Raw genomic sequence first — 14523 nt, 5'->3', positions numbered from 1 at the left:
TAATTGCCGCCCATACACAAACCCATACCCCTCCTCAGCCGTTAAAATTCTGCACTATGGTTCTATACTTCACCTAATTGCCCTTGAACTGAGTGGCTTGCTAGGCCATTTCAGAGGGTAGTTAAGAGTTAACCACTTTTTGTGGGTCTGGAGTCACATGTAGACCAAACCAGATGGCAGTTTCCTTCCCTAAAGGCCATTAGTGAACCAGATGGGTTTTTACAGCAATTGACAATGGGTCATGGTCACAATTACTGAGACTGGCTTTATATTCCAGATTTATTAATCGAATTTAAATTCCACCAGCTTCCATGTTGGGATTTGAACTCATGTACCCAGAGCATTAGCCTGGGCCTCTGAATTACTAGTCCAGTGACATTACCGCTACACCACGGCTACCTTTTTTTTATTTGCTCATGTGGGCATCACTGGCAAGGCCAGCATTTATTGCCCATCCTTAATTGCCCTTGAGAAATTGGTGGTGAGCCGCCTTCTTAAATTGCTGCAGTCCATGCAGTGTAGGTACACCCACAGTGCTGTTAGGAAACGAGTTCTGGAATTTTGATCCAGTGACTCTGAAGGAACAGAAACATATAACCAAGTCAATTAAATTACGTAAATTAAGGCCAATTGTCAGGGGTTGATGTGATCTTTCCAGTTGGTCCACAGCTGGTACTGCTCCTCTTATTCCTCATCAGAGGTCAAAGTAGAGCCATATGAGCTGCTCCCAAGCTACAGTGAAGACTGACAGCAGGGAAAATCAGATCAGGGTGAGTATCAGGAACAGTCCAACTGTCTGCAGGCAGCTTCCTGATGGCAGACTGGGTGGGAGATTTAGGGAGTGGCGGGGAAGGAGGGCAGCGCTCCAGGCAGGCTTTGAGAGTCACTCTTCTGCCTGACCACAGCTGCGGCCGCAGGCCACCCTGTGGAGTGGTTCCCCTCAATGATGGTGGCATGACAGCTATGACCATTTTTTGTTTTAAAAGTTGTTGAGAGGGCTCCTTAAGTTCTAGCCAGTCTCCCTCTCTCTCTCTTACGTGAAACAGCAGGTCACAGCTCCTTCTGTGCTGGAGGGCCTCTTATTGGAAAGCCTGCACACCGGCCTCTAATTAGCCAATTCAGGGACAATTACCGCCAGACGACTGTTCCCCAAACAGTGCGGGGTCAGAACCCCTATTTGACCCCAACTTTAAGGTCCCGACCCAAAACTCTAAATCCTGCCCTTGTCTCCACAAATTCTGATTCATTTAAAACCTAGGAAAGCAATCAATTCTCCTTATATCCTAGATGTCACCCTGAACTCAGCAGTTAAAAATAACAATGGTTATTCCCATCCAGGTAACTAAAACATAAAAATGCCAAATGTACGATAAATTTGGATTCTAAAATCCACCATCGGTAAGTAACTTCCACTTCCCACAACTCAGTCTTCCTTGCTTAAGATTGTGAATAAGATGGTTACACAGCCAATGCCAAAAAAGGAAATTCCTGAAATTCTGACGAATGAAAGGTTAATTTGTTTTCTACATATACACATTTTTTTACTGCTAGCATTTTTCACCTTGAAACTACTATACCATAAACGATCAGTTAGATTGATAGCAGAGAGCAGGCTACTCAATAAACACTACAAGCAAAGTTACCTTTTCTTTCTGGACCATATGAACAGTTTAGGGCAGTGATTCCTGGTCATGATTCATATTAGAAGTACAAGAGCTTGTCCATGGGCAAGCTTCTGATTGGGAAGCCAGTCATATTATCTTTAGACTACAAACCAAAAACGTGTTTCATTTATCAGAAGTACAATGTCTTTTTTTAAAATCCTGACAATGACATACCAGGATTCCATCTCAACTCATGCACACCATAGTCAGTAAGTTATTAGGCTGTGTGCATGCAATTCACTAAACACCAGACAGGAGTTTACTCCAAAATCTCAACGGACCTCTAATTTTCACCGTCTTCTGGAAGATTTTAAATGATCAAGTATAATGGCAACCTATATCAGAATTTCAAACTCTTCTATCTGTATCAGATGAGGAGAAGCCTTAAAAATATTAAAAATGAATGTTCACAAAATGTAAATTGTAGCTCTGGTATACAGGAAGGTGAAAATTCAGTCAGCTCCAGTAATCGAACGTAATAACAATAATTCAACTTCAACAAATTAGATAGCTGCATCCCTAAACAATCTCCTTTCCCCATACTACTACCAGCGTACATCTATTGATTGATTGTGCTCGTTCATAAAGATGCCATTTTCTTTCAGGAAGCTGCATTCCAACAAACAATTCAGCTTTCACACAGAGAACATTCACTTACCATGATACATTATTTGCCGGGTGCAGCTCCTCAAAGTAAATTACTTATAACAAACAATGTCAAGCCACTTGCCACAAAGGACCAATAAATACCAGATTTCCGATGGATATCAGCGTATAATGTTTAAGTAACAGGAGCTGAATTTAATTCTCCTCATTATCCATCCCAACACTGTTCCTTTTCCATCTGCGCTATTCAGTAAACTGGAATAATATCTAACTTTGAAGTTCTAGTGCCCAGGAAAACCGTTATCTTTACAAACAAACATTTTCAAAGATGCCCTGCATTTCCTCTCTCAACTCACTCACAAAAGCCTGGAAGGATACATGCTGATAAACCCAAGCAACTACTGGGTAAACAAATCAAACAGAAATCCAGCTATTTTAATCAGGACCAGGCTGCATCACTGTTTCTGAAGGGAAAGACGTGTGAACCACATTTCAATACCAGAGCCTTTGAAAATTCTCACATAGGTTTACAGGATATAATAGCTCCGTTCTATCCAGCTTCCTTCCTTCAGATTTCCATGCATGTAGATTTCCAAGAAGGAAGCCAGTTGTAGGAGGATTTACAAACCACCAGGACTTCTTCAGGCCTCTAAAGTTTCCATTTACTAGAAAGGTGAGCAAGAGGCTTGCGGGGGTGGAGGGCTGGGGTGGGATGTTAGGCTCCTTTGAGAACTGGATACAGAGTTTTTGTCCTCAATGTAGCCATCACGGAAGTACACTATAAATTTCTGCTAACATTAGGGCTGATTTTACAGGGTGTGACATCAGTAGCCTATTTTACATTTCTCCCAATGTTTATTTCCATTTTCAAGCTACTCCAGTGATTACTGCTGTAGGCTGCCAGTTTGAATGCAGCAAGATCCACAAACAACAATGTGAAAAATAACCAACTAAACTGCTTTACTGGCATTGGTGAGGATCACGGCTTGCATGTCATCACGCAGCAGGGGGTCCTCATGATCCCTGCGCTCCTATATGCTTAGAAGACTTAGACAACCCACAGCAGGCACCTCAAAGCACTGGAGAAGTATCACCAGCAGATCGCAAGATCCCCCAAATCCAGTGGCAAGAAGGACGGTCCACCAGCAACGTCCTCTCCCAAGCTAACATGCTCAGCATGGATTGAGGCACTAATCACTCAAAACCAGCTCCGCTGGGCAGGACATGTCACTCGTATGCCTGACACCAGACTCTTAAAGCAGCTGTTCTACTCGCAATTCAGTCGTGGCAGGAAACTCCCAGGAAGATAGCAGAAACACTTTAGGGTTGTCCTCAAAGCATCTCTGAAGAGGTCAAGCATCTGCACTAACTCATGGCAGTCCCTGGCTGAAGGTTATTTTGGGATGGCACCAAACACATCGAGAGGCTTTGTCGGGAATACCCAAAGGCGAAGTTGAGGTATTGGAAAAAGGCCACAAACCTCCAAATAACTCATCTGCCAACCCTTCACCCCGCATGTGCAGATCTTGCATTGGGCTTAACAGCCATCTCAGAACCCATCAAACTGGAGTAGAAGCCAGTCATCCTCGAGCCCGAGGGACTGCCAAAGAAGGCTGGCATTGCCGCATTGGCTAGGGGATAAATTTTGGGCAGGATACCAGGAGAGCCCCCTCCCCTCTTTTGAATGAGTCATTAAACTGAGTTTGCATCTGCTTTCTTAGATGGTTGAAAAGGATCTCACAGCACTATTGGAAGAAGAGCAGTGGGAAGGGGTCTCTTTATATTGGCCTTAGTAACCTGCGTTGCTACTTTTATTTATTTGTGCATCTGTACCTGTAGATCCCTCTGATCCTCTACCCCTTTGAGGCAGTTATTTTCCAAGAAGTCAAGTTTGTGACTTTCTGTAAGAAATTCTTCTTTGACTAGTTAAATGATTCCTCATGGCTCAGGCACAACTGTATTGTCCAAATGCAAGTTTATTACTCAGACACAAAAATACAGTCATTATTATGGTTACATAATAAATTCATACCACCTTGTTCCTTGCAGACCCAAGGTAATCGGGTCTGGCTTCTGTCGGTGCTTTACTTCCAACTGCCTGAAAGCTCTCCCATGAAGGCCCTCATTATTCCAGGAAAAACCTACTTATCCCAACCACCAGAGTCCAGAATGTTCTCTTTTGATATAAAGTCATGTCACCGGGTGCTCAACAGTATTTAAGAAAATAAGATTCCTCTGTACAAACCTCCAGACTATGATAATCATGGCTGAGTCAATGATAAAAGGAAGTAGGAGACATCCTGGTTACTTATCCATTAAGACTTCCTGCACAACCAACCCACCCCACCCACCACCCACCACCATTGTTACAGCTGAACTGTGATATTCACACCTATTCTAGCTGATGAGGTTTCAGGATGCGAACAGCAAACTGGATGATTTAACTCAAAGCTGAGAATGATGTTACCAGGAAGTATAGCAAAGCCGACTCTAACAACTCCTTATTCTTCTTACCAAAATATACTACCTCACACTTATCCACATTAATAAATATTGTTTAAAATATTTAATGTAATTTGTTTTCTGAATCATTTCTGCCTTCCCATATGGATCAAAGAGCAAGCCAACTTGCCCAGCATCGAGGCGCTAATCACTCAAACCAGCTCTGCTGGGCGAGATATGTAGTTCATATGCCCGACCCTAGACTCCCGAAGCAACTGCTCTACTTGGACACATTCGCAGCAGCAGACTTCCAGAAGGACAACAGAATTGCTTTAGGGATCTCCTCAAAGCATCCCTGAAGAGGTCAAACATCCCTGCCAACTCATGGGAGTCCCTGGCCTGTGACCAACCAAAATGGAAAAGGCTCATCCGGGAAGGCATTGAATACATCAAGAGACTTTGTCAGAATATAAACAAGCAAAGTCGAAGTGTTGGTGGCAGCACACAAATCTCCAAACAACCCATCTACGAAGGCCTTCAAGCACCACCTGCCCCGCATGTGGTAGAGACTGCAGATTGTGCATTGGACTTAGCCATCTCAGAACCCCTCAAACTGGAGCAGAAGCGAGTCATCCTCGATCCTGAGGGATTGCCTAAGGCAAAAACACAAGAGATAGGAGCAGGCGTAGGCTGGACGGCCGGTCGAGCATTCTCCACCATTCAATGGGGTCATGGCTGATCTTCAGCTTCAACTCCACTTTCCAGCCTGTCCCCCATATTCCTAGATTCCCTGAGAGACCTGAAATCTGTCTATCCCGGCCTTAAATATATTCAACAAACCTCAAGGATAGAGAGTTCCAAAGATTTTCAACCCTTTGAGTGGAGAAATTTCTCTTCATCTCAGTCCTAAATGATCATTCCCTTATCCTGAGACTGTGTCCCTGTGTTTGAGATTCCCCAACCAGCAGAAACAACCTCTCAGTGTCAACCCTGTCAAACTCCAGAAAACACAGGCCCAATTTACAAACAGCACAAAAGAATATTCGGAATCCACAAGGAATGTTGAATTTAACTATCCAATTTTAACCCCCTCACAAGAATACACTGCCACTCCTCATATCGTTTGCATCAATTACCTCCTTCCCATCCTGACATATGTAAAATGCTCAAGGAGATGACATGCTGAGGAGCTTCAGGGCTGGTCAGTACATCCAAGTGACAGGAATCTGGCTTGCTTCAATCACAAACGCTGAGAGAACGAACATATAAATCAGTGTGAGTACTGTCTAGTGTGGTACTGAGCTAGTGACCAGAAAGGTCATGGGCACCATGCTGGGTTAATGTGGGGTGTACAATGCACAGTCCATGGGCCAGAACCTCAAGCTTTTAATTTCCATCTTCCCTGCACTGGAAGGCTTATTTCATATTTACACACATGTGCATGTAAGTTTCTTTCTTCTGTTGGTTGAAGCATTTTTTTGAGGCCTGGAGGATTGGAAAATACTGTTCGTTCACAGCTGGACTGAGCCCAACAAGAGCAGCATTTTTCATGAAATGAGGGAACAGCCTTTTCCAACCCTGAAAGGCCTGAGGAGTTCAAAGCATTGCATTCAACAGGAGAAGAAACAGAAGTTTCTAGGGATATGAAGGTCAGAGGCTAGGAATCCTGTGACGAGTAACTCACCTCCTGATCCCCCAAAGACTGTCCACCATCTACAAGACACAAGTCAGGAGTGTAATGGAATGCTCCCCACTTGCCTGGATGAGTGCAACTCCAACAACACTCAGGAAGCTTGACACCATCCAAGACAAAGCTTGATTGGCACCCCATCCACAAACATTCACTCTCTCCACTACTGACGCACAGTAGCAGCAGTGTGTACCTTCTACAAGACGCACTGCAGGAACTCACCAAGGCTCCTTCGACAGCATCTTCCAAACCCACGACTGATGCCATCTAGAAGGACAAGGACAGCAGATACATAGGAACTCCACTGCTTTCAAGTTCCCCTCCAAGCCACTCACCATCCTGACTTGAAACTATATCGCAGTTCCTACACTGTCGCTGGGTCAAAATCCTGGAACTCACTCCCCAACAGCACTGTGGGTGTACCTACACCACAAGGACTACAACAATTCAACAAGGCAGCTCACCACCGTTTTCTCAAGGGCAATTAAGGATGGGCAATAAATGCTGGTCTAGCCAGCAATGCCCACATCCCATAAACAATGAATTTAAAAAAAGGTTTCAGAGTGAAGGTTGTGGGGAAGGCTATGGAGACGGCAGCTTCAAGTGGAGCATGCCAAGCCAGGAAACAGGAAACTTCAGCCAGCCACTTTTAGTGTATGGGCGTTCTATGCCTTATTTTTGGTGTACTGTATGTGGGTGTGAATTTCAGTGGGCTGAGCTGGAATGTATCCCACAATTCAATAGCCCACTGAAAACAGGAAAACCATCTAACAATATTCAAGATCTGTTTTATTTATACAACTACACACACAAATTTAGGGAACTACAATGTTGAGGCCAATAAGTTTATTCCTTTATTTATCTTCCTTCAGTACATAAGAAAAACACTGTAGGGCTGAACTTCCTTTTTCCCCACCACCCAACAACACTTCTGTGATTTCCTGCTACACGCAACATATGAAAAAGGTCCACTCAAATAGGCAGGTTACTGTGGTTAGATGCAAATGTCAGGAATAAGTCACTTGGTGTAGTTCCACATGCACTCCCACCCAACCCCACCCACCCCTCACCAGTTACGTCTTAGCAACACTGGTCACCAAGGCGGCCATGAATTCATGGCATCTAGGTTGTGTTATGAAACTCAAACTTACCTCGTTGGAGACTGCGAAGGTAAGGAATTTCAACTCCTGACAAGTCTCATAGCTTTTGCTACGTTTTTAATGTTTTTGAAGGCACAGTGCGCTTGTGCATAAAGAAACAGCGTGAAAACCTGTGTCAGGTGACCGGGAGCAGAGTGCCATCGAGAAGAAGAGTCCCAGGCAGGGGACAGGGAGAGGGGAAAAGATAACACTGAGGAGTGATCTGCTAGAGGTCCTTAAGATTATGAAAGGGTTCAATAGGGTAGACGTAGGGAAGTTGCTTCCACTTGTGGGGGAGACCAGAACCAGGGGCCATAAATATAAGATAGCCATTAATAAAGCCAATAGAGAATTCAGGAGAAACATTAACCACTCAGAGAGTGTTTAGAATGTGGAACTCAATATCGCAAGGACTAGTTGAGGCAACCAACGTAAAGGTATTTAAGAGGAAGCTAGATAATCACATGAGGAGGAAAGGAGGAATGGGAGGATATATTGATGGGGTTACATGAAGGATGGGGGATGGTTTGTATACAGCACAAACACTAGCATGGACCAGTTGGGCCGAATAGCCTATTCTTGTGCTGTAAATACTATGAAAACTTTGAGCAAATCTCTCAAACATTTTTCTACATCCTTCCAGAGCCTTTATGTCCCCTCTGCCATTCTCTAACACCCTCATGCAACAACAGAACTTGACTTATCATGATAAATACAAATGGAGATCTGTTAGCATTATAATAATATAGCAACTCCCAAGAGAAAAGTCGCATTATTATTTTATTAGTGGATTTTTCATTACCATGGTGTACAAGCTGAAACCTTAAATAAGATAGAGTAGCCCATGAAACAAAAGAATTCCCAGGAGATGCCTGAAACCCACGGGCAGGATCTTTGGGTCATTAGACAGGCACGGTGGGTGGGCACGAGAGCGGCCGGGAAATGGCCCGCTGGTCGCGATCAGCCCCTGATCACGATTTCATGCTGGCTAGCCAATTAACGGCCAGCCAGCGTGAAAGATGCGCTGAAAGGTTCAGCACTGCTGGGGTGGGCCGGGAGGAGGATGAGCACTGAAGTCAGCGCAGGCACTAGGAAGTGCTCACCGAAAGCTCCCTGAAGACAGAGAGCTGCCTTATGGAGCTAAAGAATATAAAACCATCAAATAAAGATTTATAAACACAGAAAAAGAAATCCACACATCGGACTCACTCACCTAAGCATATGCAATATAAAAATTCTGCCCAAGCAATTGAAATTTTTAAAAATTTAATTACGGAAACCTCATCCTGCCCTTGGATGAGGTTTCCTGAAAAATGCAAAGGCCACCTGGCTGATTTGCCCGCCCGCCAAGTGCAAGGTTGCATGGATTAACTAATAATTTAATGGCCTTAATAGGCCTCTTAATTGTCGGTGGGCACACTGCCGACTCTCGCGCATGCCTGACGACCGAAATATCGTGCAAGCGCGCGATGACATCGGGACATTTGCCTGATTGGGTCGAGTCAGGTGAGCGCCCACCTGCGGGATGTAGAGTTCTGCCCTATAAGTTAATTGTGAAACATCACTTTTAGAACAATCTACTTATAAATAATCATATGAAAATAGTGTCCACTTCATTGCCTATCAGACAAAAAGGCAACTCAACAATTCTTCCTTTTGAAGAAGGGTCATACAGTCTCAAAACGTTAACTCTGTTTCTCTCTCCACAGATGCTGTCAGACCTGCTGAGTTTTTCCAGCATTTTCTGTTTTTAATTCTTCCTCTTTATTGGGAAAAAAGCTAACAGCTAAAGAATTCAATTTGTACTTCACAGATGTGCAATTATACAATCTGCTAATCTCTTCACTCTAAATTAAACACCTCAGCACTTTCAAGATAGCAGATGTAGCTTGCCACGGGCTCTTCTGGTACAAAAATGGAACATTGACCTTTAAACTAACAGGTCACTGATTTCTTTACTGTTTAAACAAGTTTCAATCTATTTAACTGGTTTAACAAGTCAGCCAAATTACCGTTTTACTTTGTCATGAGAAATATTTGTGTCATTCAGAACAGAGAAATTAATATATATTTACCAGCTGGTTTAATTATTTATGAATCTGTGGTTGACTAATGGAGAGAAGATTGTGCTAATCTACATCCTGCCACCAGCACAACTAAATCAGAACCCCAAAACACAAATGAAACATTAAGGTCTGAAATATATGATAAACATACACTTATGCATGTTTACCCATTCTCTAAAACTGGGGGAGGCATCCATATTGTGGTACATTAGGGCTTTCACCAGATATAGTAGCTGTGAATTTGGAGTGTGACTTGAATACCATCACTTCAGGTAAATAAAACCAACTTTCATACGAGTGTGTGAGGCCAAATACTTTCACTATAAAGTACTTTCCCTTAGTGATGTAATGGGAAAAATGTATCAAAGAAACCTTCTGCTTAGTAGAAGTTATCAGCATTTAAATTTTCTTTTCATCTATTCCCTCACAAAGATCTTCCATCTTGGAACTCCATGCACAGCTGGAGGCCATTCCATCTACATCAGAGAGCAGTTCGACTGAACAAGTCAATCAGCATCCTATCTGACCCCAGGGACCAATGAGGTTATTGGACCAATAACCAGGAGAATTTGGAGCCATCCAATTACAGGTCTGCATTGAATTGAAGGATTTCCAGTACAACAGGAAATAAAATCGCTTCTGCACATGGAGGAGCTCCAATTGCATGTGTGCTCGTGAACAGAGAGAAGAAAATAACCTTGTCCAGTCACATAACACCTAATGAACAAACCAATGGCAACACTGGCAGAGACCTGAAATAGAATCCCTGCTTATTTTAATGCCAGCTAAGAGCGATTATGCGTGAGAAGCTTATGACTGGCAATGCCATGAATAACAGAGCTGTTCTTTCACACATGGGATGTGGATGTAAATCTAGCCCTTACTGATGAAATGAAAGACTTTATCTGCCTTGTTCTTGAGAAATAAATTAGAAAGAGCCCCAGTTCAGATTCTAGTGTTTACAAGTTCCCATCACTCTCACAAAATCACAGACTTGGTTACTGACAAACTGTTTGGGAAATGAAAAAGGTACACATACAAATAAATGGTGATCTTCTGAGCTTGGGGATAAGCACCTTGTTAAGGAACTGTAAAGGTAGCTTTATTCCGAAACTGCTCTGTGCTATATGGGAGCATTAAATGAGAGTATAAAAGTGGAAGAACGTTTTATTCCTAATGGACATCCTTTCCCTTGAGTACTAACCATTTCATACACCCAACAAAAATAAAAACTAAATATGAGGAGAAAAGAAATCACTGACTTAAACATCAGTCCCCAAAAATGTCACTATAAAAATAATTCTATACAAATAATAACTTTGATGAATAATTGAACACTCGAGTGAAAAGAACAATCACCACTGCTTCAAAACATTGGCACTTACCACAATGCTAATAGTACCACCATAAACTAACCAGAATACAGAATGGGTTAAACTGAAATGAGGCAGGCTTTCAAAGAACTATAAGTATTAATCACAGCAACTGTAAACAGTCCAACACAATAGTTCAACTTGCTTTTTATTGTGTTAGAAATATCTTCCTTTGGGGAAAAGGTGACCAATACAATTCTGTCAAGGCACGTCTTATATATTCTTTGAACCGTTTACAGCCTTTAATCACAATCAAATCCAGTTCCTATGGGTGGAATTCTCCCATCCGGGACTAAGTCCCATTGTGGGGACGGGTTGGGGAGTGTTTCCCGCTGCAGAGGCTGACGGGAAATGCCGCGGCATCATTAATTATGCAGTCAGGGGTTTCCCGAAGCCTCGCGGGCTGAATGGTGTGCGCCCTTCCATCATATCCAGGCGCCATATTTAAAAGGTACCTGGAGATCCAACTTATTGACAAGACCTATGGAGATGGCAGAAAGGGGAGAGGGAGCTCCAAGGATCAGTGATGTATCCCTGCGCATCCTCCTCGGCCAGGTGAAGGTCAGGAGGAGCGCTCTTTACCCGGCTGATGGGAGGAAGAGGCCGAGCAAGGAAACCAACCCTGCATGGGTGCAGGTTACCGACACTGTCAGTGCCCAGGCTGTCCAGCTCAGGTCAGCCGTCCAGTGCCTGAAGAGGAGGAGTGATCTCACCCGCTCCACCAGGCTAAGTGAAGCATCCGCTGCTCACACTAACCACAATGAAACCAATATGCCAGAGGACATGGGCTTCAGTGGCAATGGCATAGTGTCGTTCCTCATAGCCCTTCTGCGGTCCATGCGCTCTGGTGGAGTGACCGCTATGCCTCCTTCACCCTTCAACACTGTATGGAAGGGAGGGAGGGGTGGTGGTGAAGGAGCTTGGGCACAGAGGGCACTAGCAACCTCCGCAAATGATATGCCTCTCTGAGCTTTATCCTTGCATGCGGAAGGGCTCAGCACTCTGGAGGGAGCTGGCCCACAACCTTCCTGGAGAACATGCAGAGCATTAATGCCATACCACAGACTCCAGTGGGTTATCTCTAAGAGTGGGACCATGAGAAATGAACATGAAATTGCTATGTACAAAATGGATGTAACAAGCAATTGCTCTCACAGAATCTCACAGTGCAGAAGAGGCCCTACGGCCCATCGAGTCTGCACCGACACGTGAGAAACACCTGACCTACCTACCTAATCCCATTTACCAGCACTTGGCCCATAGCCTTGAATGTTATGACGTGCCAAGTTCTCATCCAGGTACTTTTTAAAGGATCTGAGGCAACCCGCCTCCACCACCCTCCCAGGCAGCACATTCCAATCCTTCACCACCCTCTGGGTAAAAAAATTTTTCCTCACATCCCCCCTAAACCTCCTGCCCCTCATCTTGAACTTATGTCCCCTCGTGACTGACCCTTCAACTAAGGAGAACAGCTGATCCCCATCCACCTTGTCCATGTCCCTCATAATCTTGTACACTTCGATCAGGTCACCCCTCAGTCTTCTCTGCTCCAATGAAAACAACCCAAATCTATCCAAACTCTCTTCATAACTTAAATGTTTCATCCCAGGCAACATCCTGGTGAATCTCCTCTGCACCCCCTCCAGTGCAATCACATCCTTCCTATAATGTGGCAACCAGAACTGCACACAGTACTCCAGCTGTGGCCTCACCTCTCAACCCCACGTTCTCTGTTGTCTTGGAGCAGGACAAGTTAAACCAGAGCCGGTGAGAACGTGAGAAGACAGGAGGAGGTCGACCACAACCAAAGGTTCTGACAGAGTTCGGGGAGAGGCAGCCCAGCTGGCAGGTGTGGAATAAGACTGAGCAATTGGAGATGGGGAGACTGGATTCGGGCCTCCAGCCAGTAGGGATCGATATATGGAATAGAAACCTCAGGGCCAAGGGTACCTTCACATTGGAGGCAGCACATGCTGTCACTTACTCTCTCCTCTCTCACTTACAAGTGCTACCAGGAAGAGGACTAGTTCCGAGCCAGAAGAATCCCTGTCAAGCCTCAGCAGAAGCCCAAGCTAGGGGAGGAGTGAGGAAAAAACACAAAAAGAGAAATGTGCACCTGTAGAGGCATCACCTGCACCTGCCACCAGCCCAGAGACACACACCTCAGTGGGTATGAGCTCTAGTTTAGGAAGGGTCTCACATTCTGGTGGTCACCACATGGATACGTGTCCACAGCAGGAGGCAGGGTCAGCCGCGCTCACAGCAAGGTCCTGGTCCGATGACGTGTCTCTGGAATCAGCCTTCCAACTGCTGGTAGAGCATCAGCAATAGGCAGGGGAACATCAGGCAGGGGTGCTGGAGGCCCTCAACAGGGTAGCATGCGAGTTGAAGGAGTCTATCCACCTGCTGGCTGATAAAGTGGTGCCGGTCTGTGCACACATCGAGGTCTCCATGGAGAGGTTGGCGGACTCCATGGAGATCCTAGCCCAGCAGATCCTACCGGAGATGCACGCAGACTTGCACTCCACCGTGGTAGCCATGGGGGAGCTTCTGCAGTTGGCACAAGAAAGGGATATGGTACACATCGAATTCCTTCCAGGTGCCCCTTCCCCTCAAGGAGTCAGGCTGGGGCATTCAGGCAACCAAAGGGAGAAGGAGCAGCAACGAGACATGCCTGGGATATCCACTCAGGAATCTCAGAGGTTGTCCGGCCCTTCCGAATCCCCTTTGCCAGTGACCGCTTCAACCTCGTCCTCTGTAACTGCAGAGCAAGCAGCTGGCCCACAGCAGGGCAGCCAAAGTAAGCTGGAACCATCCAGGCCTTAGCTCTCCAGAGGGGAGCCACCAAAGTCATCCAAGGCAAAAAGGCCAACTAGTCAGCAGGCTGGCTCCACCCCTGCTGTGGATGTCGGGGGAGTGCCTAGACAGGCCAAGGAAAATCAAGAAATTAAGTCATGACTGGTTGCATGGGTGAACTATTGAATGTCACAATTAGAGAACTTTTGTAAATATAATCACTTTCACTTCAATAAGCATGGTCCTTAAGGCTTACTGATCACCGCCCCACCCCCCACTTCTCTGCCTACGAATACCTGACCACCCCCCCGACCCCTTACATATGAGGCATCAGCAAGGAGTCAAGGGTATGGGCCAAGGCCCTTGCGACCCATTTGCGAGCACTCTCCTGAGCACACTGAGCCTTCATCCTTCAAAGTGTCATGTGTCCCAGGTTCCTAGCACTGTCAATACTACCTGCTGGGTTCCCTTTCAGTTGTCCAGGTGAGATGACCTGCATCTCCGCCCACCCACTGACCCTACTCCCATGCAGCATCTCAGGATCTCCACCACGAGGCTTTGAATAGTTTCAACCAGAACAACAATGGTGGTAGTCATATTTTTCTTGTGCTCCAACATTGTGTCCCCTTCCCCAATCACCCACACCCTATCCCTATAAACATTGACTCTGCCCCCCCGGCATAACTTTACCCCCCACCATTACCCTTCAACCTCCTCCCTTCTCCTCCGACAAGGTTCAAATCAACG

General features: G+C 45.1%; 1 protein-coding gene across 5 annotated transcripts in view; it reads right to left on the bottom strand.

Moving 5' to 3' along the window:
* hecw2b (HECT, C2 and WW domain containing E3 ubiquitin protein ligase 2b) overlaps positions 1 to 14523 on the bottom strand; it is a 413575-nt gene that overhangs the window by 221875 nt on the left and 177177 nt on the right. Inside the window, exon 1 of one of the 5 annotated variants that reach the window (XM_078551843.1) lies at positions 2323 to 2713. The exons of the other annotated variants lie outside the window; for them this stretch is intronic. Within the exon in view, the coding sequence (XP_078407969.1) occupies positions 2323 to 2332 (10 nt within the window). The 5' untranslated portion in view covers positions 2333 to 2713. Of the gene's footprint in view, positions 1 to 2322; positions 2714 to 14523 lie in introns of those variants that run through there. 5 annotated transcript variants of the gene reach the window in all.

This window comes from Cetorhinus maximus, chromosome 11, assembly GCF_964194155.1.
Source record: "Cetorhinus maximus chromosome 11, sCetMax3.hap1.1, whole genome shotgun sequence".
In the NCBI taxonomy this organism is placed as follows: domain Eukaryota; kingdom Metazoa; phylum Chordata; class Chondrichthyes; order Lamniformes; family Cetorhinidae; genus Cetorhinus; species Cetorhinus maximus.
This window is presented reverse-complemented; position numbering and strand designations above follow the sequence as displayed.